The 26,347-nt window shown below is 42.5% G+C and overlaps 1 protein-coding gene across 5 annotated transcripts in view; it reads right to left on the reverse strand.

The window, feature by feature from the left end:
* The window catches only part of rbms3 (RNA binding motif, single stranded interacting protein), a 279,809-nt gene that overhangs the window by 14,592 nt on the left and 238,870 nt on the right, over positions 1-26,347 (reverse strand). For all 5 annotated transcript variants that reach the window (XM_069693027.1, XM_069693035.1, XM_069693063.1 and 2 more), the window contains 4 exons: positions 24,148-24,254; positions 15,799-15,842; positions 11,998-12,094; positions 8,390-8,440 (listed from right to left, as the gene is read on the reverse strand). In XM_069693027.1, coding sequence (XP_069549128.1) covers positions 8,390-8,440; positions 11,998-12,094; positions 15,799-15,842; positions 24,148-24,254 — 299 coding nt within the window. The remainder of the gene's footprint in view (positions 1-8,389; positions 8,441-11,997; positions 12,095-15,798; positions 15,843-24,147; positions 24,255-26,347) is intronic.

A 26,347-nucleotide genomic window follows, 5' to 3' on the forward strand; every position in this document is an offset into this window, starting at 1 on the left:
CGCGTTCAGTAGGCTGTTAAGGTAATTATATTCTGGTCTCAGGGTACAGGCAGCTCGGCAGTGTTTTCAGGCTGATTGTGTGAAACTGAAAATAGCATTTCTTTTTGAAGGATTATTTTGGGAGGTGTAAAAGACTTTAATGCAGTTTTGTGATCACAAAAATATCATCAAAGTGGGACTATTATTTTTGTTGTAGTCAAGCACACACACGATGACAATTGTCCTGCAGATGGACTAGAAGTTTATTACTTTAGAGTCCAATAAAGAAAATCATGGAACCTTAAAAATGAGAGATGTGTTATGTTTTGTTTTTTTCTGCAGTAGCTCCCTAATGGTGCGTTCAAGCAGCTGGGAACGTTTCGATTTGGTAACCTCCGACTTCCCAGTTGAGAACGTTCACATGACAACAACAAAGACGCTACATGGCAGCCCCAGGAAATCTGCTGTCTTAATACAGAAAAGGGACAATCTCACCCATACAGACCATCACAGGGAAGAAATGGAGGTCATAAGGTCATTAGTACGTGGACACTACATTTCTACATGTCGTTTTTAGCAGATAACATTTAAAACAGCCAGCAAACTAACGGCAACACGGTCATGGCGGTGTGAGAGGGCTGTTACTGCTAGTCGTTGTCTGTCAATATAGTACTTAGTATTGTTTACAAGGAAAATACCCTGCTCTAATTAGTATGACCTAAATCAACCGTGAAGTGACAAACGTTGTCACATCGAGTGACGTCAGACAGACTTTTAAGGAGCTCTGAAAAACCTCAGACTTTCCGAGTGGGAAATTCCCAGTTCGACAGCCGTTCAGGTGTTTTATCCCACTCAGGGGTCGCAACTCTCCCACTTCCTAGTTGCTTAAAAAAAACGCACCATAATAAAATCCTGCAAAGACCCAATTTAAAGTGTCTGATTGTGATGACATGAACACTGATCAGTATCAGCCCCAACAACCCGATCACAGCACCCCTACAGCTAGCCATTTTACTCATCTCTAGCCCTGCTGCAGGTTATAATATCCAACATGATTGCCTGTCTACACTGCTTGAAACTGGTGTTGATATATCCCAACCTATAGGCAATGCCTTCACTGAGTGAAAACAGCTTGAGTCCACAAAGAGAAGTTCACACACCGATCCTCACTGCTGGTGTTTCACTGCATCGCAAGTAGGCGTCTTGTTATTAAAACCAACCTTGTGTAATGTTCCAACAATGTACACAATATCATTAGCAGCCTAGTAAGAAGCAAGCATGAGTTTTAAAATCGCATGTGCTCTCTGTCAGGTGAAATGTGAAAGTTAGGCGGCAGAAGGACAAAAGAGAGGCACATCAAAAACCTCAAGAACATCAAACCACAACTGTGGCTGTATTCTTACGGAGTCTTTCATTAAAACAAAGCATCTCTTGTGTCATTCACGAGAAAGAGAACCTGGGCTTGACTCAACACATTCCTCGCTGTATTTGACAGTTGGTTTCTCCACCTGAGCTTCTGTGGTTTGGATACTGATGCTGGTGTGTGCATGAACACTGCAGAATACTCCAGGCTACAGGGTTTATTCGACTAAAGCCTTAGCGTTGCATAGGTATTTGGTAACACACACATTATCAAACACACACACACACACACACACACACACACACACACACACACACACACACACACACACACACACACACACACACACACACACACACACACACACACACACACACATAGACTAAGCTTGTTCAGTCAGTCATTCTTGGTGTGGAGAGCCTGGTGTTAGAGAAACATCTGCTGATGATTGAAAGGTAATTGTATACAGTGCATAATTCCGGGGACCTCTTATATTACAGGCTTGCCCATCCGAAGGCTATACACTATAGGTAATGCAACTGTAACCATGGAAACCACAAAGACAAAAAAAAGGTTTCTTAATGAAATATCATAATATGAGAGTGGGTAGAACTCCTGTAGTCCTCCAACATCTGAATGTTGTCTGAATGTGCTCTTATTTCTCCTGCTCTGTGTTGGTGCTGTATTAAGCTTTACAGTAGCAGCAGTAAGTCTCCCTTCGCCGACCTCCGCTGTGACCACACTCTCCAGATGCCCTCAGGCACCTCTCTGTTCGGGTAAGCCCAAAAAAGGGAGCCGGCATCCCGTGTCTTCCACTCTAATCTGCAGCATGAATCCCTCCCCGGGGGCTAACAGACTACCAGGTTTGCCCTACTATTAACAACGCAGTCTAACTATAAGACACAGTGAGCCATAGACTGAGCGGTGGTGAGATGAACCGCTCATTTTACCCGACCAAGGCGGCGGAGAAATGGTCACGCACACTCATGAATAGCAATGAATGAAACCTCACAAGTTGACAGTGATGTGGGGTAGCGGCTTATCTTTCTCTTCGCCGTCGTGTGGAAATTTTAAAATCTCGTTTTTTTTAATGGTTTTGAAAATCTCAATTGCAAACACGAGACCTACAGGGAATGGAGAATCGTTACTGTGAAATCGAAGCAGCTGAGGAAGCCACAAAAATGTATGTGAACAGATTAACATGTGGAGCCTGATACAGATGAAGGATTTCTCACCTCTGGCAATGTGACAATGATGTTTATCTACTGTGTGTCTATTTGTCCTCCACTATGAAATGACAAGGAGAGGGATGACGGATCGGCCCCCTTCCACTTATTGATTCATTTGCCTGTCCATCAGGCACAATATCTCAGGGGATGCACATTGGATTGCATATTCAATTGACTAGATGCATTTTTACCAATGTGATTTAGCTTCTTTAAAAACACAGTTGCTGTCACATGAGGCGCTGCAGGCTAAAAATACAGATCAAAGTTTGGAGACTACAGACCATGACTGAGACAGTTTATGGTAATGCTGTTGCTTTGTTATAGATAGAATATACAGCGTGTGTGTGTGTGTGTGTGTGTGTGTGTGTGTGTGTGTCTGTGAGAAAGACGTAGATCCAAACTATTAATTTCAGTTTTATGACTGTTTATGATTTTAAACTCCTTTTAGTAATTAAGTTACGAGGAAAAATAAACCACTTACTTGTCCTCAGTGAAGAGGACATGGTATTTGAAGAAGTTATGTGTGCATGTATGTGTGTGTAAAAGAGGATAAGGGCGCTAGATGAAGCATGTAACAGTATTTGTCATGTCTTCGTGGGAGGTCCATTCCTCTCTGCAGTCGGACTGTAATCGTTTATCAGCCGGTTCTCTGACTGCCTTTTGTAGACAAATGGATCATTTCACACACAAGGATCTCTTCAGAATATTTACACTATTTACAAAAGGAAAAAAAACGATTAGAAATCCAATTAAAAAAAACACAGCCGGCTAATAAAGCCTTCCCACCAAAGCATATCGGCTTTTGTCTCAAAATGTAGTTTTTGCTGCTATCGCAAAGATTTGTCGAGGTAATATCTAAAAGCTTATAGAGTAAATGCAGCCGCTCAATCTCTCTGTCAGTCACCCCGTGGCTCTGCAACAATATCTCGCCTATATGTAGGAAACTTTAACTCGGAACAGACGATTTTTCACTGGCACCGACACAGTAGCTACAGTTGTCCTCTGAAAGGGCAGCGGAGGAGAGAAGGACAGAAAAAGAAAGGAAAGCAGGAGAGATGGAGAGAGACAAAAAAAAAAAAAAAAGAGGGAGAAATGAGAGGGAGATGTATTGAAAAAGAGGTAGAGCGGGAGTGAAGATGGGAGAGAGGGTTGAAAAGATAGAGAGCACAGAGATAGAGCGGTGAGAGCAACTCAAGGACGAGTGCAGCCCTGTCTCAAATTCTGCCTCGCCAGTCAAATCCAAGAGACCCAACATAATGTTCCCCCTCTGAATCCGCGGAGCGTTTTTAATGTCAAGCGGGGAGATGGGTATCACAGAGTGCACTGATTCACCCTTATCCGATGAGGGCAGATAGTTATGGTTCAGTTCTAAGAGACCCAGAGAGCGTCTATTCAAAGCTTTAGCCGGGGTGGGGTGCAACTGAGAGAAATTCAATAATTCACCCTCAGTATGTAAGGGCCAATGCACCCCGGTAAATGCACACTTGAAGCACATACAGCTCAGAGTGAGGAAAAAAACCAACCCCGAAGAGTACGGATAAGTCATGGGGAAAGACAGCAATGCTGCGCATGGCTGGCACTGCAGTTACTCCAGCACTCTTTGGCAGTGTGAAGTGAATTTGAGAGCTTGTGCGTGTGTGATTGATGATCTGTACGTAAGTGAGTGTTTCTGCACTCAAACAATATGTGTGTTTAAGTCGTTGTGTATCTGTGTGTGAGCTGCACATGTGTATTTGTCATTTGGGGCCGTTCAAGTTTTTCTCCACATCTACAAGGTCTCCTGTGCTTGTGCAGCACTGACCGGAGAAGAGAGCATAAAGAGCAAGTGGTCACGCTGTTCTGACATCCCATGCCTAACTGCCAAATAAAGAGACAGTATGAGAGGAGAAGCGAGAAGGAAAACAAACAGATATAAGCAGAGAGGAAAAGAAAAGCAGAACAGCACCTGGAAGAACAGTCTGTAGCTTCATTTAGCTGTCCACTCTCAAAAACACTGTCACTTACTATCAAGTTCCACACCACGTACATCTGGTCCATTAATTGAGGATAAACACATATTGAAAACTGTTCTCTCCTAAGTCTCTCTTTCTTACTGCAAACAAAGTACCGGCTCCTCGGCGGGATGAAGTCCAGTTTCGTATGGACAGACTTGTCAAACTTAATCTAGTCACATACAAACAAACACTTTTGCCGAAGCAATACATGCTGCAATGCTCTCTGTTTACTGTGCAATAAGCCAACGCTTGGCCGAGCTGTTGTCAGCTTGCAAACAGACACAGGGGTCTAGTCTATTCTATTCTGCGTTCCACTTAATTCTATTCTACATTGTGTTCTATTCTATGCTACTTTCAATTTTATTCTATTCTACATTGTATTCTATTATATTCTACATTCTATTCTATATTCTATTCATTAAAATTTTATTCTAAGTTCTATTCATTTATATTGTACTCTCTCTACTTGACTCTATTCTATTCTATTCTATTCTATTCAATGACTGGTTGGCTGTGACCTCTTCCCCTTCCACGCTCGGCCGCCTCCATATTGCCCCGACACCAGGAGCACCATTGCACAACGCTCCATTGGTTTAACACGCGACACGAGGAGGGAGCCGCCAAATTGCAGCACAATCAATTGGTTTTTAATGCTTTGAGTAGCCCCCCAAGCATCTGAAGCTAGGACGCTTGGCTAATTTGATGTGATTCACCGAGCTGATGGCAGACTGTGTAAGTGTGTGTAAAGGGTGGTCTGCTGTGTATGTAGCTGGTAGTTCATATGAGCGTGGGTCATAAAGGGAGACAGATTGGTAGCTACGATACACTGACGGCTATGACAGCTGGGGTTAGCACCTAGCAGCCATTTGGTGACAGAAAGAGACACTGGAACATAATGGGGACGGGGCCATGGGGACGGATATGGACACATGGCTACTGCTGGCATGAGGGCGTGATGAGACGTACCCCACAGGACAACGTGGCTGCTGGTTAGAGGCTAGTGCCAAAGGCTCCAATGGGCCTCATGACATAAGGCAGGAAGATGGATGGCTGTCAGGCTGGTAGGGAATAATCAGTATGGACCACACATATGGTGATACATAACACATACAGTGCACACAAACATGTATCAGACAAACATGAGCAGTTACACAAACATAGATGATGAGGCTGTGTATATTCTCTCTACGTGATGACAGACCGACCATAACAACACATGACTAAGAGTCTGAGAAGCCAGACGATGAAGAAAATGGTGTGTACATTTAAACAAACACGAGCGTTAGTACAGTCTGGATGCAAGCACACATGCAGATATACAGATGTGTGCAAACGCAGATGCTTGTGGAAACATACGGGTTCACACAAGCAGATAGCCCTGGACATGCCGCGCAGTTACACGATCAGTGGTTTCAGAGGTTCACCTTGTACTGCTGCCTATCACCCATGAAACCCTCACTCTCACAACAGACAGACTCAGCAGCAGCAGCTAAAATAGGTAGTCTCTTAGCAAGCTGGCTTTAATTCAGTGTGAAACCAGTGTCACCAGGAAAGCGCATACCTGACTGAGAAGGAGGTCGACAACAGCAGGGTGGAGGTGAGTTAAGATACTCGCAGAAAAGGCAGGAAGTCGCGGGGCTGAAAGGCAAACGGAGTGCCTCGGAGGGCAGCTGCAGCTACAGCTGGGTGTGGTGTGTGTGTGTGTGTGTGTTTGTCTGTGTGTGTCTGCCGGGCTGGCTGGTGGCCTGCTGCGACCAGATTACATGTTCACTGTCCCACAGCGGGAGTGGAAGTGAGATGGGTAGGACTGATGGGTAAATGGCCACAGCGGGGAGCCATGCGGCTGGTTGAGCACTCCTCCCGTGAGTGAGTGCAGGACCAGCTGTAGAGTCCAGTGTTGCCAAATTTGTTCAGTTGCAGGGACTCACAAGCAGTTGCCTTCTTGACCGAGGCTATTGGCACTTTTACAGATAGTATCACCACCAACAACTAAGAGAAAATATGAGATCATTATATTTTCAGGTGTCCTATCGGCATTGAGTTAGTGTATACTAGTGAACAATAATGTAAATGTGAAGTATTGTTTTTTTCATAGTGAGACTTTCAGGTGATTATTTGGTATCTATCCAGGGCATAGAGTGTTTCTTGCACCATATAACTTAATTATATTTTGCTGTTCTGCAAGATACTTCCCAAACACCTTGGGTGATAAATTCTAATTGTAAGGTGCTATCTATTCACCCATATTCATATTCATTTGCTCATTAGTACAGAATAGTGAACTTTGATATTAAAGCATGTTTTAAATTATACGGCTGTGTGATTCATTAGAGGTAACTTTAGCACACAAAGAAATAACACAAGTTAACCCTCAGGGTGGCAATTTCTTTTCCAAAGAGAAAATAACCGACTGTATAAATAAAATTACAACCGCCGTGCAGTTTTTACATGCTTATTATATACCGTCCCATAATGCATTTCTTAGGGGTATTGCACAGTTCAGTAAACATACTGTACTAGAATATATAAAATATGACAGCGCACTCTGTACTGCCATCCTCGAAAGTAGCAGCCGCATATTTAGATGTGATGAAGTGAAGCTGTTTTATAGTTGTAAAGAATCAAATACATTTGCCCTTGACTGGTACCCAGTTTCTTTCTGTGAATAAACCGAGAGCGACGAGGAGCAAAGTACATTGAATATGCTTCGGGGGCCACAAAAAGCCTCAAGCAAACAGTAAAGCCTCTGGCAGAATGATTTAAAATCTCTAAGCAACAAAACGAGAACAGTTATGGTGCCAGGCTCAATTAAAAAAGCTCAACCTTTAAACAATTTACTAAACCACTAATGTGCTTCGTTGTTATAATATTAGGGAGGCAAATCTGCTGAACATTTTTAAACAATACTGTGCGTAGGTAGCTCAAAATATGAATGTAAAGCTGAATATACAAACTGGACTATTTGAAGCTGTAGAAATTAAATAATCTTTAATCGTTTGATTTGTAATCAAAAAGTGAATCAGCCAATAAATCACAAAAAAACCATATATTTTTCCCTAATAGAAGGAAAGTATGACTTTGCCAGTCATTACAAACTCTGGTATAAACAGGAATTTGGACACTCTGAAATGTAATGTTCTGTAAAGTCTGACCCCAATAACTGAGCTGAACCACTGGATATATTGCGACTACCTCACTGTTGCAGATTGTGTTTCTATTGAGTTAAATTGAATTAATATTATTTTTGTCTCCTGTCTGGGCTGGTAACCCCGAGCAACAGTCTACAGTCAATCCTGTGCTGTGGTCTGGTAAATGAAGCTGAATTGCTTCCTGGCACAACCAATACTTATAAAGTCCCAACCAAAAAAATAAAACAAAATGTGTTTGTATACTTAGGAGAGATGGAAACATGTGGTTATCAGAATGGGATCATGTGCTTTATGGAACTCTGTACAGTAACTGCAGGACCAACATGGTGTAATCATTTCACCAAGAGAGGGTTTCATGTATAGTGTACATGTGTGCAGTTAGTTGGCTTAACATTTGACCTGCAGCAGAGGAATAATGCGTCTGAAACGTTTTTCCAGACTCAGTCTATTTTTCTGGTCAGTCATATTGCTCTAAATATAAAAATAAACTCTCCAAGTTGGAAACTATTTTCAACACAACCGTAAAATAAAATTTAAAAATATGTCCTTCTTAAACCTTTCACCAACTCTCACAAAATACTGTGCAGGAAGGAGAAGGTGGAAACAAATCATAGCTGTTCAACTAAGGGTGGGCAGTCAAGGGCACCTTGTGCAGGTGAATGGTAGAATACTTACTGTAGGTTGCATAACATATTGTTGATGAGGCATCCATGACGTACTCTGGACCTGAGGAGAAACACATAAAATGTAAAATGACGATGACTGTATACATTTTCCTCAGTCTTAGTCTGACTAAGCAATAAGTGCTGTTCAAATATTCACAATATGTTCAAATACTCTTCAGTGTGGAGGTTTTCAAATGATTGCACTGGTTTTAATGGACCAAAAATGGCTGAACTTTACATACACTAATTTGCGCCAAAGAATTAGTAAAAGAATTTTAAAGTCTGGAGGCAGCAAATCCCCCTCCTGCTTTGTCATCATTGCCAACACTGGGTCTTGTGCATAGAGCCCATGAATCAGGTTCCTTCACTATTATAGTGAATTAATGACCTAACCAGTGCTGTTGCAGGAGGGGTGAAAGATATTCTAGGAACAGATCTCGAGAAGATCTGAAAAAATAGCAGATGCAAAATATTTTCTACCTAAAAATGAAGGGAATTTGAAAGCGGCGAACAGAACAGAGACATTACTAGAGGAAAACATACACAGACATGCATATTTACAAATGTGGATGAAAAAGTTAAAGAGAGGATGAAACAGTGACAGTGCGAATGATCAAGAAACTGGAGGAATGGGCCGTGAACAAACAGAGCTCTTAGATATGCTGGAGAGAGGAATCAGACAGCTTGTAGCAGACAAACACACAGACTGGCCACTGATCCTGGTAAAATGATTAGATTAAACAAAGACAAACATGGAATAATCTGCTGTAAGCGCAATCAATCCTCTGAGCCAACCCAAATGCATGATTTGGATCCGTACCTAAACAAGCCTGATATTCTATAACATGAAGCCAAGTCTGCTTGTTTATACACAGCAATATTTGTTCTCCCCAGCTGAACGGGACAGCAGATAGACACAAAGAAAGCTTATCTCTAATCACTTCTCCTCAGCGTTTTCTAACTGAAATACTCCATGACCATCATGTGATGATTTACTAGAGAGAAGGGCTGTAGGCTTGAGACGGAGACAGTTGTAGGACTCAGAAAAATGTGGTAAAATCTTTGGTTATGAATTAAAAATAGTAGTCTTGTGTACTGAGAGATGTTTACACATGATTTAAAGCTTTGGCAACTCAACGAGACAAATGTAATCAATCAGAATACGCAGGAAACACTGGAGAGCTATTATAATGTACTGAAAAAAGAATTATTATTATTATTTTTTTTAAATCAGATTTACATTGCAAAATCAGCATTTCACTCTGCCTTATTTTCCACAGTCCTCAACAGTTTCAAGATCTCCTCTTCTTTTCACGTTTTACTGCACGCTTTGTCCGGGGATCTTTTATTATTTTACCAAATTTTCTAAACTCAAGAGCAGCACAGATGAATGATGAAATATAATGGTGTCTCCCAACACACCAATTATTTTTTTTTCTCAGTTTACATTGAAGCATTACGTTTCAGCAGACATTCATTGCATCACCTGACATGCCCAATTGTTCAGACGTTATTAGAACCATCTCACACAGTGTAACAAACTGGTAAGATTGTAGCTACTATACAGCCTATATACACATTCAAGTTACAAAACTAACAATCACAGACTAGGGTGGGATTACACTTCACCAGAACAATAAACAAAAACCAGACAGCCAAAAGTAGATCAGTTATCAGTAATGTAACAAAAACGCTAACAAATGCAGCATCATGAACAAAGATATCCGAATGACTTCGACTTGATTTAATCTTGAGACCTAAAACTTGACTTGAATCTTCCCCGAAGGACCAAAAAACTGCTCTGACAGAGTGCTTTCGTAAAGTCCAGGTATTCCACAGCTGCTTTAGGTTCAGTGTGAGTGAATAGTAAATGTGAGCAACCTAAGAAGCTCTCTACCTCTGGCTGAACTTCACAGCTTTTGTTAAAATTTAAAGCAGGCCGTCAGCCAATAAGCCAAAAAGCTGGACAGTTGTTAAGCCGTGCGCTCAGCCAGTTGGCCCCCCCATCCAAAAAAAAAAATCATACGTAAAGCCAAACAGTCAGCCAGTTAACTAGTTAGTAAGCCAGCCAGCCACATATTTAGTCAGCCAGCTCAGCTCAGTCTGCAGAGCCAGTGATGTAAACCAGGCCACGGCTGGCTAGCGGCTCTAGCTGAAATCTTGGTAGAGATCTGGCCTGGACTTGCTCCTGTCATGTGGATCATCAAAGCTGTTTTCCAGGAAACAAAGCCAATCATCATTCAAGCTCACTGGAGCCAGGCTTAAAAGAGCAGCAGAGCACTGCTGTTGGTATGGATCATTTGCAGATTTGATAAATCAATCCTCTCAAAACTGCAGCTCAAAAAATATCAACATAAACATAAAAGAGAGAATGGCATATACAGACATTTCCATACACCTTGAGATTTTCATTACAAAGGCAATACTTTCCATCATAAAAGGAAGTGATTTCCTTTTGTCTGGCATATACGGCTGCCTGGCTTGTCTCCCCTTTTTCTTTTTCTTTTTCTTCTGTCTCTTTGTACTTGAGCAGAAGATGAAGGACTCACCTTCCTGCCGTGACTGGCTGAAGGGCAATATTACAGGAAGCGGCGGCAGAGCTGCCCGATATTGAAACTGTGAGGATTAATATTCCTCAAAAGCCAGGCCATTGTTTTTGATAAATCAATTTGGGAAGCCTTCCGAGAGCGGATTAGAGACGCGCCCTGGCCCACTTTTCTCCCTCCTCCCCTCTCCCCTGCCCCGCCACCGCAGGTACTGGACCAGAGTTTTAATCAAGCGTGCCTCAAAGACGGGCACAGCAACCTTCAGCAGCACCCCTCCTCTGCCCACCCACCCGAGCCGCCGCCATCACCGCCACCTGAACTATCCTTCCTACTCTCCCCGTTTGTCTTTCTCTCCATCTGCCTCTTCTATTTTCCCATCTATCCTTCATCTCCGTTCTTTTGCTCGCTATCCTCGTCTGTCTGTCTCTGCATACCAAGCAGAGCCGATGTTAAACGATAGTGTCTGAGCGAGAGGGCACGGTGGCAGCGCCTCTTGATGTTTAGATTCGACAAAGGGTGTTGCGTGAAATGTGCAGTGACGGAAAACGGTTAACGCTCCTGACATATCACAGAGACAATTTTTACGTTCCTGTTCTGTTCTGTTGGATTACTCCACAGATCACAGCCGTGAGCGATGTCGAAATTCACTCAGGAAGAGGAAAAGGATTGTGTTGAAGTTAGTAAAAAAAAATTAAAATAAAAGCAACAACAACAACAAAAAAAAGCAGCCGAGAGAGCACGGAAAAGGCCAACAAACTGGGAGGGAGGAAACTCTTTTCCCAGACACTTTCATTCTTGATGGGTGAGTTTCTTTTTTTCTACCCTGTCAGCCCTTTTTTAATCACCATTTTTTTTTGTTGCTTATTTTCTGATGCCTGTTGTGTTTGCCGCCTACGAAACAGATGTCATCGAGCACAGCTGGAGCGGCGAAGAAACAACGAGAGAAGAAGAGAGAACCTCATGCTGTTTTGCAGCCCGCCCCTCTCTCTTCCATCCCCCCCAACACAAAGTAAGCCCTCGTATTACACACACAGAGAGCAGTCTGTCCATAATGCGGCGCATTATGGCCCACCTGATATGTAGAAACGGGGGAAGCAGCGATGAAGGGCGTGATGGAGGTCTGTGCGATCATGCGGTTGGTGGCGATGCTGTAAGGCGAGGAGTAGAACCTGAGACGGGAGGAAAAAAAAGGTTGGGAGGGAAAGAGGGGAGACAAAGGTGGAGGAGTCAACATCAGATAAAGAGGAGTGGAGAGTACAGAGGAGAGAGATCACTGCACAGCTAATTTGTCAAATTCACATTAGGTACATGGAACATTACGTCAGTGTGACTTTCTCTTACCTTCATACATAAATAGAGTGTTAACTGACACAAATATACGGTGGGATCCACGAGTCTGAGACCACTAATGAAGATGATTTTATTTTGTCTTGTCAGCGTCTTTTGAACGTCCACCGTCGATGTCCCTTGGACGTCAATGTTAAACGTTTAAAACACGTCGTTTTAAAAATAAAAACAGATGTCATCCACAGGGAATGTAATTTAATAACATCTTTTCATCATTCATCGTGGATGTCCTTCGGACGCCAATGTTGAACATTGAAAAGACATTATGAAAAGACGTCTTTTAAACGTTTAACATTGAAGTCCAAGGGACATTCACGGCAATCAACGAAAATACGTTCAAAAAAGACGTGGACGTGATGTGAGTTCGGCAAAGACATTGAACTGTCATCTGCCTGATGTTGCATGTTTGCAGGATGGTCTTCTTTGGTTTTTGAAGCTATGAAGTGTGTTTGGGCTCCTTGTCCTGCTGGAGTGTGACTCCGTGGTCCAGGTAGAGTTGATTCGGTGCAGGTTTCCAACTCCTTGGAGTGCAAACCATGTTTCATTGTGGGTTGAGTACACTGTTATGATTCTCTTTCCTCTCTGTCTCCGAACATACATGCTTCCATTACTCTCATAGCTCAAACATGGATCCATCAGTGAATAAAACCTTTTTCTTTTCCATCCATTGTAATATTCTGGTATGTCTTAGCTAACTTTAAGCATGTTGCCTTGCTTGCCCACCCGAAACCACGACCAGACAGCGTTCCTTCAACAGTACTTTTTCTGATTCGAGTCTTGCGCTCTTTATTTCGAAAATTGAGTGTCTGCGATGAAGCTCTTTCTCTCTTAGTGAACAAAGCTTGATGTATTGATCTTCTGAGGTTGCAGCACTTTTGATCTGCCTGATCGTGCTTTGGATACAACTGATCCAGTTTCTGCACAGCGTTTCAGAGCCCCATGCACTGCTCCCTTACAAAACCTCAGTCTGGCCATGATTTGACGCTGAGAAAGACACTCTTGGCTAAGAATCGTTTTATTCTGAGGGTCTTTCTGGTGCCATGTTTCCCACTCTCACAAGGCTACTTTGTAAACAACTGGAAATTTCAGGCGAAGCCATATTTATAACAGGCGAATGATGGCTGCAAGTTGATTTACTTGAAAAAGCCTTAAGTCAATTAAATCCAACTGTCACCTGAATGCTGCTTCAAAGGAAGAATATGACTCAAGGAAATTTTGCCTTTTGTACAAAGAGTAAACATGGTACATTATATACATTTTCGTAAATTTGATTGCAGGATCCTGAAAAAAATTCCCTTATATTTTCAAAAAGACATAACTTTTTCAAATCTGTAAATTTCTTAATTATTTCTGGGTTTACATGAAAATATGTCAGATTGTTGATGTGGTCTCAGATTTTTTTGGAGCCCACAGTAAACTAGAACACACACACACACACACACACACACACACACACACACACACACACACACACACACACACACACACACACACACACACACACACACACACACACACACACACAACATACACATCCTTTAGCTCAGAAACACATGGCCATATTTTGTATTTTAAACAGCACATAAAATTCGTTAAGTGCGTTAAAGCGTTCTCAAGTTAAAAGCGTGGTTTTTGTAGTAGGATACCAGTATTTAGGTGACCCTGTGCTGTGCTGGCTGCAGAGCTGCGTAGCATGCTCGTAGGCTGAGCTTGGAGAAAACTGCATTTCAAGAAAGTATGGTTTTAGCTGTGAAGAACTGACGTGATGCTGCTTTATCTTATTGCTCTGATTGAAGTTTTATAGCCAGCAAATGTCACTGAGATCTCCCAGGAAGCTGAGTGAAATGTCCAACAGTCTCTGCCACCTGAGCTGAAGACCATAATACTGGCCGAAGACATGAGATAGGTCACGTTCGATTTCTTCATACAGCATCAACACCACATGTTCTCTACGCCATTATATTTGAACCTTATTGTTATGCTTCGTGTCCTGAAGACCTTAGACCCACATTGACAGCTAAAAACTGGGTCTCTGAGGTCAAATTGAGCATAGACACAAGTGACATCTATGCAGGATAACATAGTGTGCATTTGTTTTGTATCTTTATTTTTGTATCGCAATTATGGTTGCACTCAAAATTATATAACTTATATAACATGAAATACATCTGCATGTTGTGTGATTGCAATGCTGCACGGTCATTTTGATATGTTTGCGTCTTCATTAAATGAGCATGCTGAGTGTCTGGCAAAGGGAAGCATTTAATATTTTTCTACATATTTTAAAAGAAAAAAGTTGCATTAAGTTAATTTCACACACCTGGTCCAAATAATTAGGAATCAGACCCAAAGATAACAAAATCAAGGCAAATAAATATAATTATGTTAAGACCCTTCATGCGTTATTTACAGTATGAGACGCTGCAAGAGCATTCAATTTCCTATCTTTTTAGGTTGGTTTTCACCATGGAACTCACCAAAACTGTTCCTGTCTGGTGCTCTTCTATAAAAGAGTACAGTTAAATGTATTCAAAGATGAGTGCAAGAGAGAGAATGGAATTCTAGCCCCACAATAGCATATATATATATATGCATTATATGTGTAATTTGCATCATAGCTATATATATATTTTTTAATCCAATTAGAATTTTGATGCACCTGTAAGCACAGTCTGACAATTATGCAGGGAAATTTCAGTTTTATATTTACAGTTCAACTGCCTTTAGATTTTCTACTTTGCATTATTTTGATATTCTTTGCCACTTATTTCACATTATCTCCCTTTTTTTCAGGAACATGATCATCAGCCTAAACATCAAGTTGAATGTCTTGAGCGTTCTGCAGGTTTGTTGCTTAACACAACTATCTTTGGGATTATAATTTGGCAGATTTGCAAGGTTTTACATGTCGGGCTGTGTGAAGTGACTGATGCTATTCATCCAATTTTTTCTTTTGGTTGGGATTGACCCAGAGTCACGGGGGGATAAGTGGTTTAGGAAGAGGGAGTGAGGAGCTTCCTGTGAGTGAGGCCAGAGGGAGATACAGGGGAGCCTCTGCGCCTTCCTGTCTCAGTACGGTGGGGAAAAATAAAACACGTTGCCGGGTCATTTATTTCCACAGCACCATTAAATCATGACATAAAGACACAAAAACACACAGGAACACACACATACACAAAGACCCAAACACATGTACACACACACACACACACACACACACACACACACACACACACACACACACACACACACACACACACACACACACACACACATACACGCACACGCACGCACACGTACACGCACACGCTCACGCTCACTCAGCGCTCCTTTGCCATTTCTCACCCGACCCCACCAATGAAAACCGATATTTGAAGTCTATATAGATTTCCTTAATCAAACAGTAACAAAGTGCACACACTACATTAATCTTTATGTATGACAGAGGTATCGACTGGGGGTCCTATGAGCCAAGAGGTGAGTGTATTAGATGGTGCCAAAGATGGATTGACTATCAAGCTCTTACCCATTCTGCATTGCAGCAGGATCATATGTTAACGCCATGCCAGTCTGAAAGAGAAAAACAGGAAGCATGCAGGATTAATCACAAATTAAGAGATCAATCAGAATGAAATATGTAAAATAGAAATAATAAACAGCAGGAATGACAAATGTGACCATTGAAAAGACATTTCAGGTCATAAAATTAGTCATGAAACAACAACTTTTTTCTTTTATTCACTTTTTTTGCACATCACAGTTGCATGAGAAGATTGTATGTTTTTATATTTGAGTTTTTTTTAATGGATTAAAACAAGGGCTATAATGTGATAATTAGGGAGCTGCTTTCCAGATTTTGTCAACATTGGACAGACTTAGGCTGCTTCCAGTCGTTCAGCTAAACTAACCACCTGCAGACTCCATCTTCATATTTTGTGTTCAGATATAATAGCATTATCAATCTTCTCATCTAAATCCTGGCAAGAAAACAGAAGTGTATTTCCCAAAACAATTATTCCATTACAGCTTATTAACAGGTGCACATAGAAATCCAAAACCTGAGAAGGAACCAGAACTCCTGCTCACTATCAGCCACTTGTTCGAACTGTATTAAGTCACAGCATTTCAGTGTAACCCTCCACTGGTGTGTTATGTATGTCACTGGCTAAGCTGTTCATATATTCCCCCACCAATGTCACCGAGATAATTTGCTGTACATTTATTGTACTTGGGGAATAACGTGATTTAGACCTTGATTCTTTTTGTTCAAAATAAATGAAATCTATATCAACTCATTTCAAATTGGAAAAACTGACAAATGACAAAGCCAATGTGGGAGAAAGCTTAGTCAATAGGACAAAGTGAATTAGTATTGAAAGGGCCTCTTTTTCTATTTCAATCACGTACAATCATGTTTTTATGAATGAGAGGAAATGAAGAAATGCCCTTTGGAGAGAAAAGGAGCGAGAGGAAAACCAAGTTCCTTGTCTGGTGATGGTGTGTGTGTGTGTGTGTGTGTGTGTGTGTGTGTGTGTGTGTGTGTGTGTGTGTGTGTGTGTGTGTGTGTGTGTGCGTGCGTGCGTGCGTGTGAGGCCCTCTTAGAGTCCAGGAGAGAAACCTGTGAGCCGCAATCCTTCATTTGCATTCCTGAAGGTTCTCTCCCGGAGGAGGGCTAATCCGATTTCTTTTAACGGGAGGCTGCTGAGGATGGCAGATTTCATCAGCATACACACACACACACACGCACACACACACACACACACACACACACACACACACACACACACACACACATATGCGCGCGCACACACACTCTTTTCTTGCCCTTCCCTTTCCCTCACCTTCCCTCTCCTTTCCTTCTTCAACATCTTGTGTTCTCCTTTCTCTCCTTACCTTTCCCTCTTCATCCCCCACTCTCCTCATCTCTTAATCTACCCCTCCCCTCCCTCCACCCCCATCCATCTCTCTGTACCCTTTTTGCCCTTGTTACTCCAGAGGGCTAACTACACCGAGCTACACAGTTAAGGGAATAGTGGCTCAGAGAAGCAGGGGGATCAGTGAGCCTGGACCAAACTGTCGAGAGTGAGCAAAAACAGAATCTCCAAGTGAATAAGCCCTTCCTGGACATAGGGATGGTTGGACGTAAGTGTGTGTGGTGGAAAGCCTTTGTGTTCAGTTTGTGTCAATGTATTGATACATCTGGTTTAAAAAATAATAATTAAAAAAAAAAGCTTTAAGAGAGATTTTATGTAAAGTTGTAAAGGCTGGACGAAGATGCTTGCATTCGTTTTCTACATTATTCGCGTATTTTGCTTCAGTGTCTCCGAGCGTCCTTTTCTGTGACTCCATATACCCAAAAATGTGAGATCACAACAGTCTCGTTGTATGCCTGTCAGCATGTTTGCGAGTGTGTGTTCACATGTGTGTTAATAGCAGCGGCAGACATGGCCAGCTGTCTGGCGAGGCTGATAACTCCCCTAAGTGCCGCCCTTGGTTCCATGAGCTGATGAATTCTACAGCAGAGAAGCTCCTGACCAGGAACCCTGCACAGCCAGTGACTGATTACTGATGCAGCCAGCTTTTGGCTCCATCACAACGAGGGGAAAGGAAAAGACATAGACAGGCTGTGCATGTGTCTGAGCTTGATCCAGGACTGGAAAAAAAACCAAAAAACGTTACACTGTACAGGCCCTGTGAACAAAGCCTTGGCCCTGACTTGACTTTCAAAGGTGGAGTAGCTATTTATTGCAAGCATTGCAAGCTTCCTCAATTTATGCAGTAAATATGATGATTTAACAGAAACTTTCTGCCAAGACATTATGAATTTCTAATAATCTCTGAATACCGACACCGAAAAAAAATATATTTGCGACTGTATGTACAGTAAAGTGCTCAAATGTAGCAGTGACAGCTGGATTCAAACAAAAAAAAAAGTGACTCGGTTGCGTCTTCTTGGAGTCAATCATTAATTCAAGTTTAGCAAGTTGTGAAGAATTATTTTGCATTAATATCTTTATGACTGTGCTCTTGGGTTTACAAAATGAATATTTGTCTTGCTAATATAGTCTCAGTGCAAATGTAAATGTAAATTGTGCTTCAAAACAGCAGCTTTTTCTTTTTAAAGTGCAGTAATATGTATGTAAATGTATGTATGCAGAACTAAGTTTAATACAGTTCGTAAAAAGGTTGAGGACATTTTATGTGATCAACTGTAAGGACACCTGCTGTACAGTTTTTATACAGGAAAACAAAGCTGGGCAATAGTCTCTGTGTCCTCACACACACACACACACACACACACACACACACACACACACACACACACACACACACACACACACACACACACACACACACACACACACACACACACACACACACACACACACAAACACAAACACACGGACATCTGTCAGGCTTTCACACCGAGTGGAAAGCCGGATGTTTTTTTTTCATCTACACTCATTCCCCCAGAGTAGATGCTTGAGAAGTGTGACTTTGAAAGTTTTTTTTGTGTGTAGGAGTGTGTGTTGGTGAAAGAGAGTGAGGACGTGAAAAGAGAGAGCGAGGGTAGAAAAAAAAAAAAAGAGCACCCATGGCGCTGGTGTCTGTGTGCGTGGTGGAAAAAAAAAAAATGCAGTGACTAATATGTTTGTCAGCATGAGACAGCGAGAGACAGCACTTTCTAGACTCCCACTTTGGGTAGTTTACAAGAAAATCTGTCATATATTTCTCAATCCTCACCACCAGCCACCCTGCAGCACTCAACCCCTTGTAACTCCTGACTGATAATGCAATGTGTTCCCTCTCTTTTTCTCTCTCTTAGTCTCAGTGAGTCACTTTCTCTTTCTCTCTCCATATGTTGCTGTGGGATCTGGGAAGACTTCAAACACAGAGAACTGCTAGAGGGAGGGTGCACTTGTGAAAAAAAAAGACAGAAAGAAAAGGAAGAGAGTGATGGAAAGCAAAAAGATACAGGCAGAGTGAGATCAACTGGAGAGAGAGCAGGTAGGGAGACGTAGAAGGAGAGAACAATGGATGGTGTGGGCTGTTGCTCCCCTTCATCTGCCTGCCACAGGGAGCGAGGTGAAGAATGGCCTCAGCTCTGATAAACACACTAACACGTGATGCCTATCTCCCATCTCCCCTGCCCACAGCTGATCAATGACCACATGGATGCACACACACATGAAACACACACTACATTTGGAAGGGCTATTGATTACGTAAGTAAAAAAAAAAAAAAAAAAAAAATCATGCTATCAGATCAGCCAAACCGTATCTGCAGGTGATCTGACTTGCACTGCGACCAGATGTGTGCCAGGTGTAAATATAGTCTGTACATATGAACCACACTCTTAAGGGGAAAACAAAATCACTTGAAAGGTCTTCTAAAGGTTTCTGCTATCTCAAGAGAGCCTGGCAAAGCTGCAGATGTCAAGTAGAGTCCACGCAGCTGCAGCATTTGAGATTTGCCATGTTTGTTGACCAAGTCAACAAGCTCCACCTACTGAATTTAAATTAAATATTGAGATATTTAATTATCACACTGTAAGATAAAAGGTAGTTCATAAAAATAGACACACCTCATCTTATAATATCCCTTAAGTCAAATATTGCCCTGGAGAGTTTGAAAGCTAAAATAACCTCAATTAGTAAAAACCTCTTCAGTCTGAAGGTCTAAACCTCACACTGTTTATCTCAAGGATAGCAAAACAACAACACACACACACACACACACACACACACACACACACACACACACACACACACACACACACACACACACACACACACACACACACACACACACACACACACACACACACACACACACACATAAAAGCACACTGGGGCATGTTCTGTTACATTCATACACACACACACACACACACACACACACACACACACACACACACACACACACACACACACACACTGCCTTGAACTCAGGCAGCTACACCTCGGCCTCTCAGTCATGTCGTCATGCTATAACACAGAGTAATGTGGAACATTGAAGGTGGAGGGCACCAGAGAGGGTGACTGAGGGGAGGGAGGGGGAGGAGGGGGGAGGAGAGGGGTGGGGAAATCATGCAGCGGACGGCACAGGAAGACAACATGAAAAACTTTCAAAGGAGACACAAACACCTGCACACCGACTTTGATTTGAGTTTGAAGGTGTGCGCAGACAGAAAACTGAGCAAATGTTTGCTTTCATTTGCATTTATTTGCTCCGCAGAGCTACCACGCTGTACCAAGAGTGGAGACGTAAGCTGTAAGCCAGCTAGCAATGGACGCAGCAGCCGTGTCTGTGAGAGGGTGCTCGTGTGTTTTTGTTGAGCTCAGCCTCTGGCTGGACTCCGAACTCTCCAGAAAAACTCTGGGTCTCTCTGTTATTTCCTCACTAGTCTCTCTCCTTTTCCCTCTGGCCTCTGTATGTTTATTAAGTCCCAGGATACACGCAAACATTTTCACTCAACTTGAAATTTCACGTTCGTTTCTTTGCGTCAACTCGCATCGTCCGGGGCCAATTCGCATTTTGATCGCGTTCTGTCTCAACACACAACTTGTGTATGTCTCTGCTTTCTGAACGTTAACTTGTAATTGAATTTCTTTTTCATGATGAAAAAGCTGAAATCCTATTTATAGCCAGTGGGTTTGCATGCTTGTTTGTTTGTGTGTGTGTGTGTGTGTGTGTGTGTGTGTGTGAGTGACACACCAGTCCTGTCTGCTAAAACTCTTTTCCAAACTATCTTTACACTGTAAGCAAGCATTGTTGCCCAGGTCATATGTTTGTTTTGTAAAGATGTGTCTCCTCTCCGCCGTACCTCTTTCTGCAGGCATCTTTTGGCCCAGGAGAAGCATTTTTTTGATCAGCAGTAATTGCACCCACCAACCTGACCAATGTTTATTGTTTGTTGCCTCGGCATGCTGTTATTTTCTCTCTGCTCTCTCGTCACCCCAAATGGTCGAGGGAAATGGCCTCCCACCTCTGATTCTTGTTCTATTGGAGGTTTCTTCATGTTGAAAGGGAGTTTTTCCTTCCAGCTGTCGCCCATGTAGAAATTGTTGAATGTTGGGTTTCTCTCGTTAATCTTGTAAGGGCATGATCTCACTATTCAAAGTACCCTGAGATGACTTACGGCGTCATATGAAGAAAATTGAAATGAAATGAATTGAAAGATGGCAGATATATAAGCAAATTTAAATGCACAATATCTGCAAACTGTGCACTTCCACGGGAAAATATTATTCCTGAACATTCCAGCAAAATGCTCACTTTTAGTGTCGTCACTTCAATGTTACAACAACTAAAGCACAATTAAGACTTTTATGGTTATATGAAGGCAAATCAAAACACTAGATACGAGCAAATTAGTACTATAGAAACACATTTTACAGGCTAAAGGACCAGTGCTACGTGGCAAGCAGCTGTTTTGAACCTAGGTCAAAGACCATGTGTGTGCACTGTCTGCAATGCAAAGGATGTCGGGGTTGGGGAATTAATACAGCAAATGGATTAAAAGGGCGTTTCCTGTATTTTTGGCAGTATCCTTATTGCACATTCAAAAGTGAAGCATCCAAACACACAAACACGGTCACACATCCACAGTCATCTCACTTTACCCTAAGTCAACTGAGCTGATCCTGTCAGCGTGCAGGCCTTCGAGGGGGATGTAGCAATGTGATTTAGGTTAAACACGCCTCACTGGCTTATAGGTGCTTGGGCTGCTGAACATGTGATGGACAGACACACACACACACACACACACACACACACACACACACACACACACACACACACACACACACACACACACACACACACACACACACACACACACACACACACACACACACACACACACACACACACACACACACACACAGCTAGTGCAGTACTCCACCTACCTCTTCCAAAACACACACACACACACACATACTGCATCTCCACCACCCACACAGACACACAGAGAGCATGTGTTTTCTGAAGGACAAACATTTCATCTCCTGGTCTCCCCTACGTTGCCGTTTCAGCATAACTGTCATCCTCACTGAATGTGTGTGGGTGCAGATGCGTGCGTGTATTCTCTCCCCTCTATACAGCCCAGTCTGAAGCGCTTCTCTTCCAGTCTCCTCTGTGTGTCCTTTCCAGTATAGCTGCTTGGTAGCATGTGAAGAGACTTTAACCTTGCCTCCAAATGTTACCGCGATAGATCCAATTTCAGTTTTCCCGGCATTCTGGTGTATGGCGGAAATATATGCGTTCAGTGAGGCGTTTGGCTTGAGGTGCAATTTACATGACAGCTCATATACATCCGGGGGCAGCTTGTTCGATATCTGAGGTATTTTTCCTTTTCTTTTTGAACATCGCCATAGCTTTGAGTAAATATGAATGACAGGCAGTAATGGTTTACATAACGCCAGATGTTGCGGCCAACTTCTCTTGGGGCCTTGTGAGCAGGGTGGGGTCTGTTCTTAGAAATACCATTACCTCAGAGTTAAACGCCTTGTGCAGAACATCATCATAATGAATTTTAGAGAGTTCTGCTGACATATTTTGGATAAATTCGGTCCCTTAGATATCAATTCACAATAAATGTTTGCTGTAGTATTGCAATTTGCTCTCGTTCTGGAGGCAGTTTGTGATCTGTAAAAGATGTATAACAGTCACAGAACTATGCAATCCTTCAACTTTTAAAGTTTGAACATGCAAATTCCATAGAAGTAGCTCATATTGATATGTTACTACATTTCTTTTCTCTGTTAATTATTATTTTTGCTACGTGTGAACGCTGGTGAAGGCAAGGTAATTCCTAAGCTTGTTTTTACTAGACCCAAATTTGTAAATATATGGGTCTGGCCAAGCTCCATTGGGGATTGTTTCCAGTCATTGAATCCTAATGGGTGAATTTTGAAACCATAGAAGCAGCCTTTAACCAATTACCATTGACCCGCATACACAGTCTGTGGTGTGCCAAAATTCCATCATTGCCCGTGTTGTTGGACCAATTAGCGACCGCTACTGGTTGTTAATGGGTCTGCTCTTCAGAGTAGCTGAGCGAACCCTCATGTTTCCAGACCATAATCGCAGCAAAGACTGAAGCTGTGAGTCATAAATGGGTGCATCCAGGCTAGTAAATTCTCTTAAGTGAGGTAAAAGTAAGGTTTGTTGCAGAATATAAATAAATATAAAGATATGAAGGTTAATTGGCCGCCATGGTAAAAGCAGTTTATCATCATGAGGCTAATTTGTTGTTTTTCGCTGCATATTGGAGATGCATCCTGCTGCGTTCGTCAATGGATGGACTTTGCTTAATGGTCAGGGAGGCATTGTTATTTTATTTGATTTTTTTAAATGACTTACATGGGGGCTGGCTGTAAAACCTGCTTCTTCCCCCCTACTACAGGTTGATGACTTTGAAGGGGTAAAAGACATCCAACAGTTGGTGGAGAGCAGCAGAGACATCAAGGAGGAATAGCTGAGACCATTCTTGAACAGAAATGTTACAATGTGAGCTGACTGCTTCTGAAAAAACAAATAAATGGACCTTTTTGTTTATTGTGATTTGTCCTGGATACAAATTTATATTAGTGGGTTTTGATGCAGTTTAATAAAAAAAAACGTTTAAGGTCTGTATGTCATGTGATTCCATTACTTTACATTACCTACAGAACAAACCTGAAGAAGTTGGATGTGGCTTTTGCCGAAGAAGCATATATGAGGCAGAATTTAAAATAAATCCCAAAGATCTGGTGTGAGTTTAGTTTTGCACTCAACCCTGAACCAACACCTTGTGGAAGATTTTTTTTCAGTTGTGGGTGAGAAAATAAACAGGATCTGAATCCATTTCACACCAGTGTAACATCTTACCTCGCCTTCTCTGTGCCACGGCCTCCCGTTCTGAGGGTACTTGCTCTGGCTTTGGCGTTTCTTCTGCCCTCCGTCAGCAAATTTGCACAGCAAAGGCTCCGTGGGAGCTGCAGAGAAAAAGAGAGAGATAGGACAAAATCATGTGAGGAGGACTACATCGTGTGACCCTCAGTACGACGAACACCCTTTTGAACTGTGGCTTTTTTCTCTTCTTCTTCCATCACATCTCTCTCTCTCGCCCTTCTCTCCCTCCCTCCCTCCCTCCTTTCTGCCTTCCTATGGAGCTCCTAGACAAATTCCCAGACCGTCGATGTTGGCAGGCCCTCCCTATCCTCGCCCGGGCTGGCAGCCCATGAAAGAGCATTGCAGGGTATTGTTGAAATAATAATCACAGTAATCGCTCTTGTAAATACCTCTGAGATGGTAAGGCAGGACCGCTCTGTCAGCCAAAGCTTATTTCTAGAAGGCGTTCCTGTTCCTGACGCATAATCCCTCCGTGTTTTACTATAACAGCCATCTCCTCTTTTATTTGAAATTTTATGTCTTTTTCCACTCAGCAACCATCAGTGTAAGCACCTCACTGGGCTGTGTTGTTCGAGGAAAGACTGAAATACTGTAGATATTAATTGCGTTGCAAACACTAGGGGCAGTCTAATCATTTTTAACAAAAATTCCCTCACTTCAGATCACATCAGCAGCAGCAGAGGTGCCACCTCGTCTCAGTATCAACAGCCTTGTGGATGCATAATTACCAATAAAAGGTAGATGAAAGTGTCTCTGTGACCTACATAGCTATAAAGATAACTTCTCAAAGGGCACTTTCTCACACTCGAGCTGCAGGTGAGCACCGAAAAGAGACAAATACCAATTCAGGTAGAGCACTCTCCTGATGAGATAGTGTGGAGAGGGAAAAAAAAAAAAAAGCCTGAGAAACGGGTGGCTCTCTTGGCCGGGGATCTTCGCAGTGTCCATCCCCTTTCCAGTTTGCGTCGGCGAGATCCGAATCTCTCAAGAAGCAGACAGATGAGAGACGGGAAGAGAGACAGTTGTATAAACCAGTAGACCTACAGGAGTGCGGACAGAGTAAAAAACAATAAGCAAAAAGAGGAGAGGACAGTGAAAGATAAGGGAAATGGCTGGCCAAGAGGGAAAAAGAGAAGCAGAGTGCCAACCTATACCAGGATCAAACAGCCGCAGCGTGGGAGTGCTGTACACTTCAGCGATAGTACAGTACACACTGAGCTAGCGAGCTTGTCCAAACACTGAACCACGGCTGCCCTGCACCTGGTGGCTTAGGAGGGAACCTGACGGCTCTCCTGTCATCGCATTCGCATTACAGGCCCGGCAGCTCGTGACACAGCCGCTCTGTGACGACACAGGCCATTGACGGGGCTGTCTGCAGGAGGTTGAGCTAACGGGACCTTTCATCACGCTGCGCCAGCGATGACACCCACCGAGAGAATTGTTGATGCTTTAATCTCCGCTCCCAGATGTTAGAGGTGGCTTGATAATAACGCAGACATCACAAGACAGACAGGAGGGAAAGATATGCTGTCAGGATTGACAAGACAGCGGCAGCAACGAAACAACCTGATGTGACGTGAACTCATGACAAGGAGGTTTTCCAGTTGATGAAATAACTTAATTATCTAAACGGGCGATTTGTTTCTTTCGTTTAATTTAACTTTCTCACATATCAGCATTGTAACTGCTGCCGAACGCAGAAGATAATTATTTGTTAGTTACAGTAGGTGTCTGAGATGCAAATGAGAAGAGATTTGTGGAGTTAACAAATTTGTTTGTGCGCTTATGTGGCTAAAGGGATACTACGGGGCTAAACACATGCAAACAAACTTTCTCTAGAAGAAAGAAGAAAAAAAAACTAAGTGTGTTTATGTGCCTTTAGGGTCTACTATGGGACCAAACTTTTCAGAGTCAGCCCTGGAGAATGTAGCTGGGAAGGGAGAGTGAGAAAGACGCTACAGAAGAAAAACAACAAAAGCTCTTCCAAACCTCTCCTCTGGCACTCTGGGAGATAATTAGCTATTGGAGAAATTTGGAGAATCTGACACAGAGCACGCTGACGTTCCCCCTGTGACTACATCCCAAGTTCCCACAGCGAACTAGCCAAATTTGTATAAGACTCGAGCCCAAGATCAACACCTCACACCACCCCAACCACCCAGCCTGTGAACACACT

The sequence above is a fragment of the Brachyistius frenatus genome, unplaced genomic scaffold (assembly GCF_029030835.1).
Source record: "Brachyistius frenatus isolate BFR_SWC_R1_liver_20210118 unplaced genomic scaffold, ASM2903083v1 Contig_2, whole genome shotgun sequence".
Lineage (NCBI taxonomy): Eukaryota > Metazoa > Chordata > Actinopteri > Embiotocidae > Brachyistius > Brachyistius frenatus.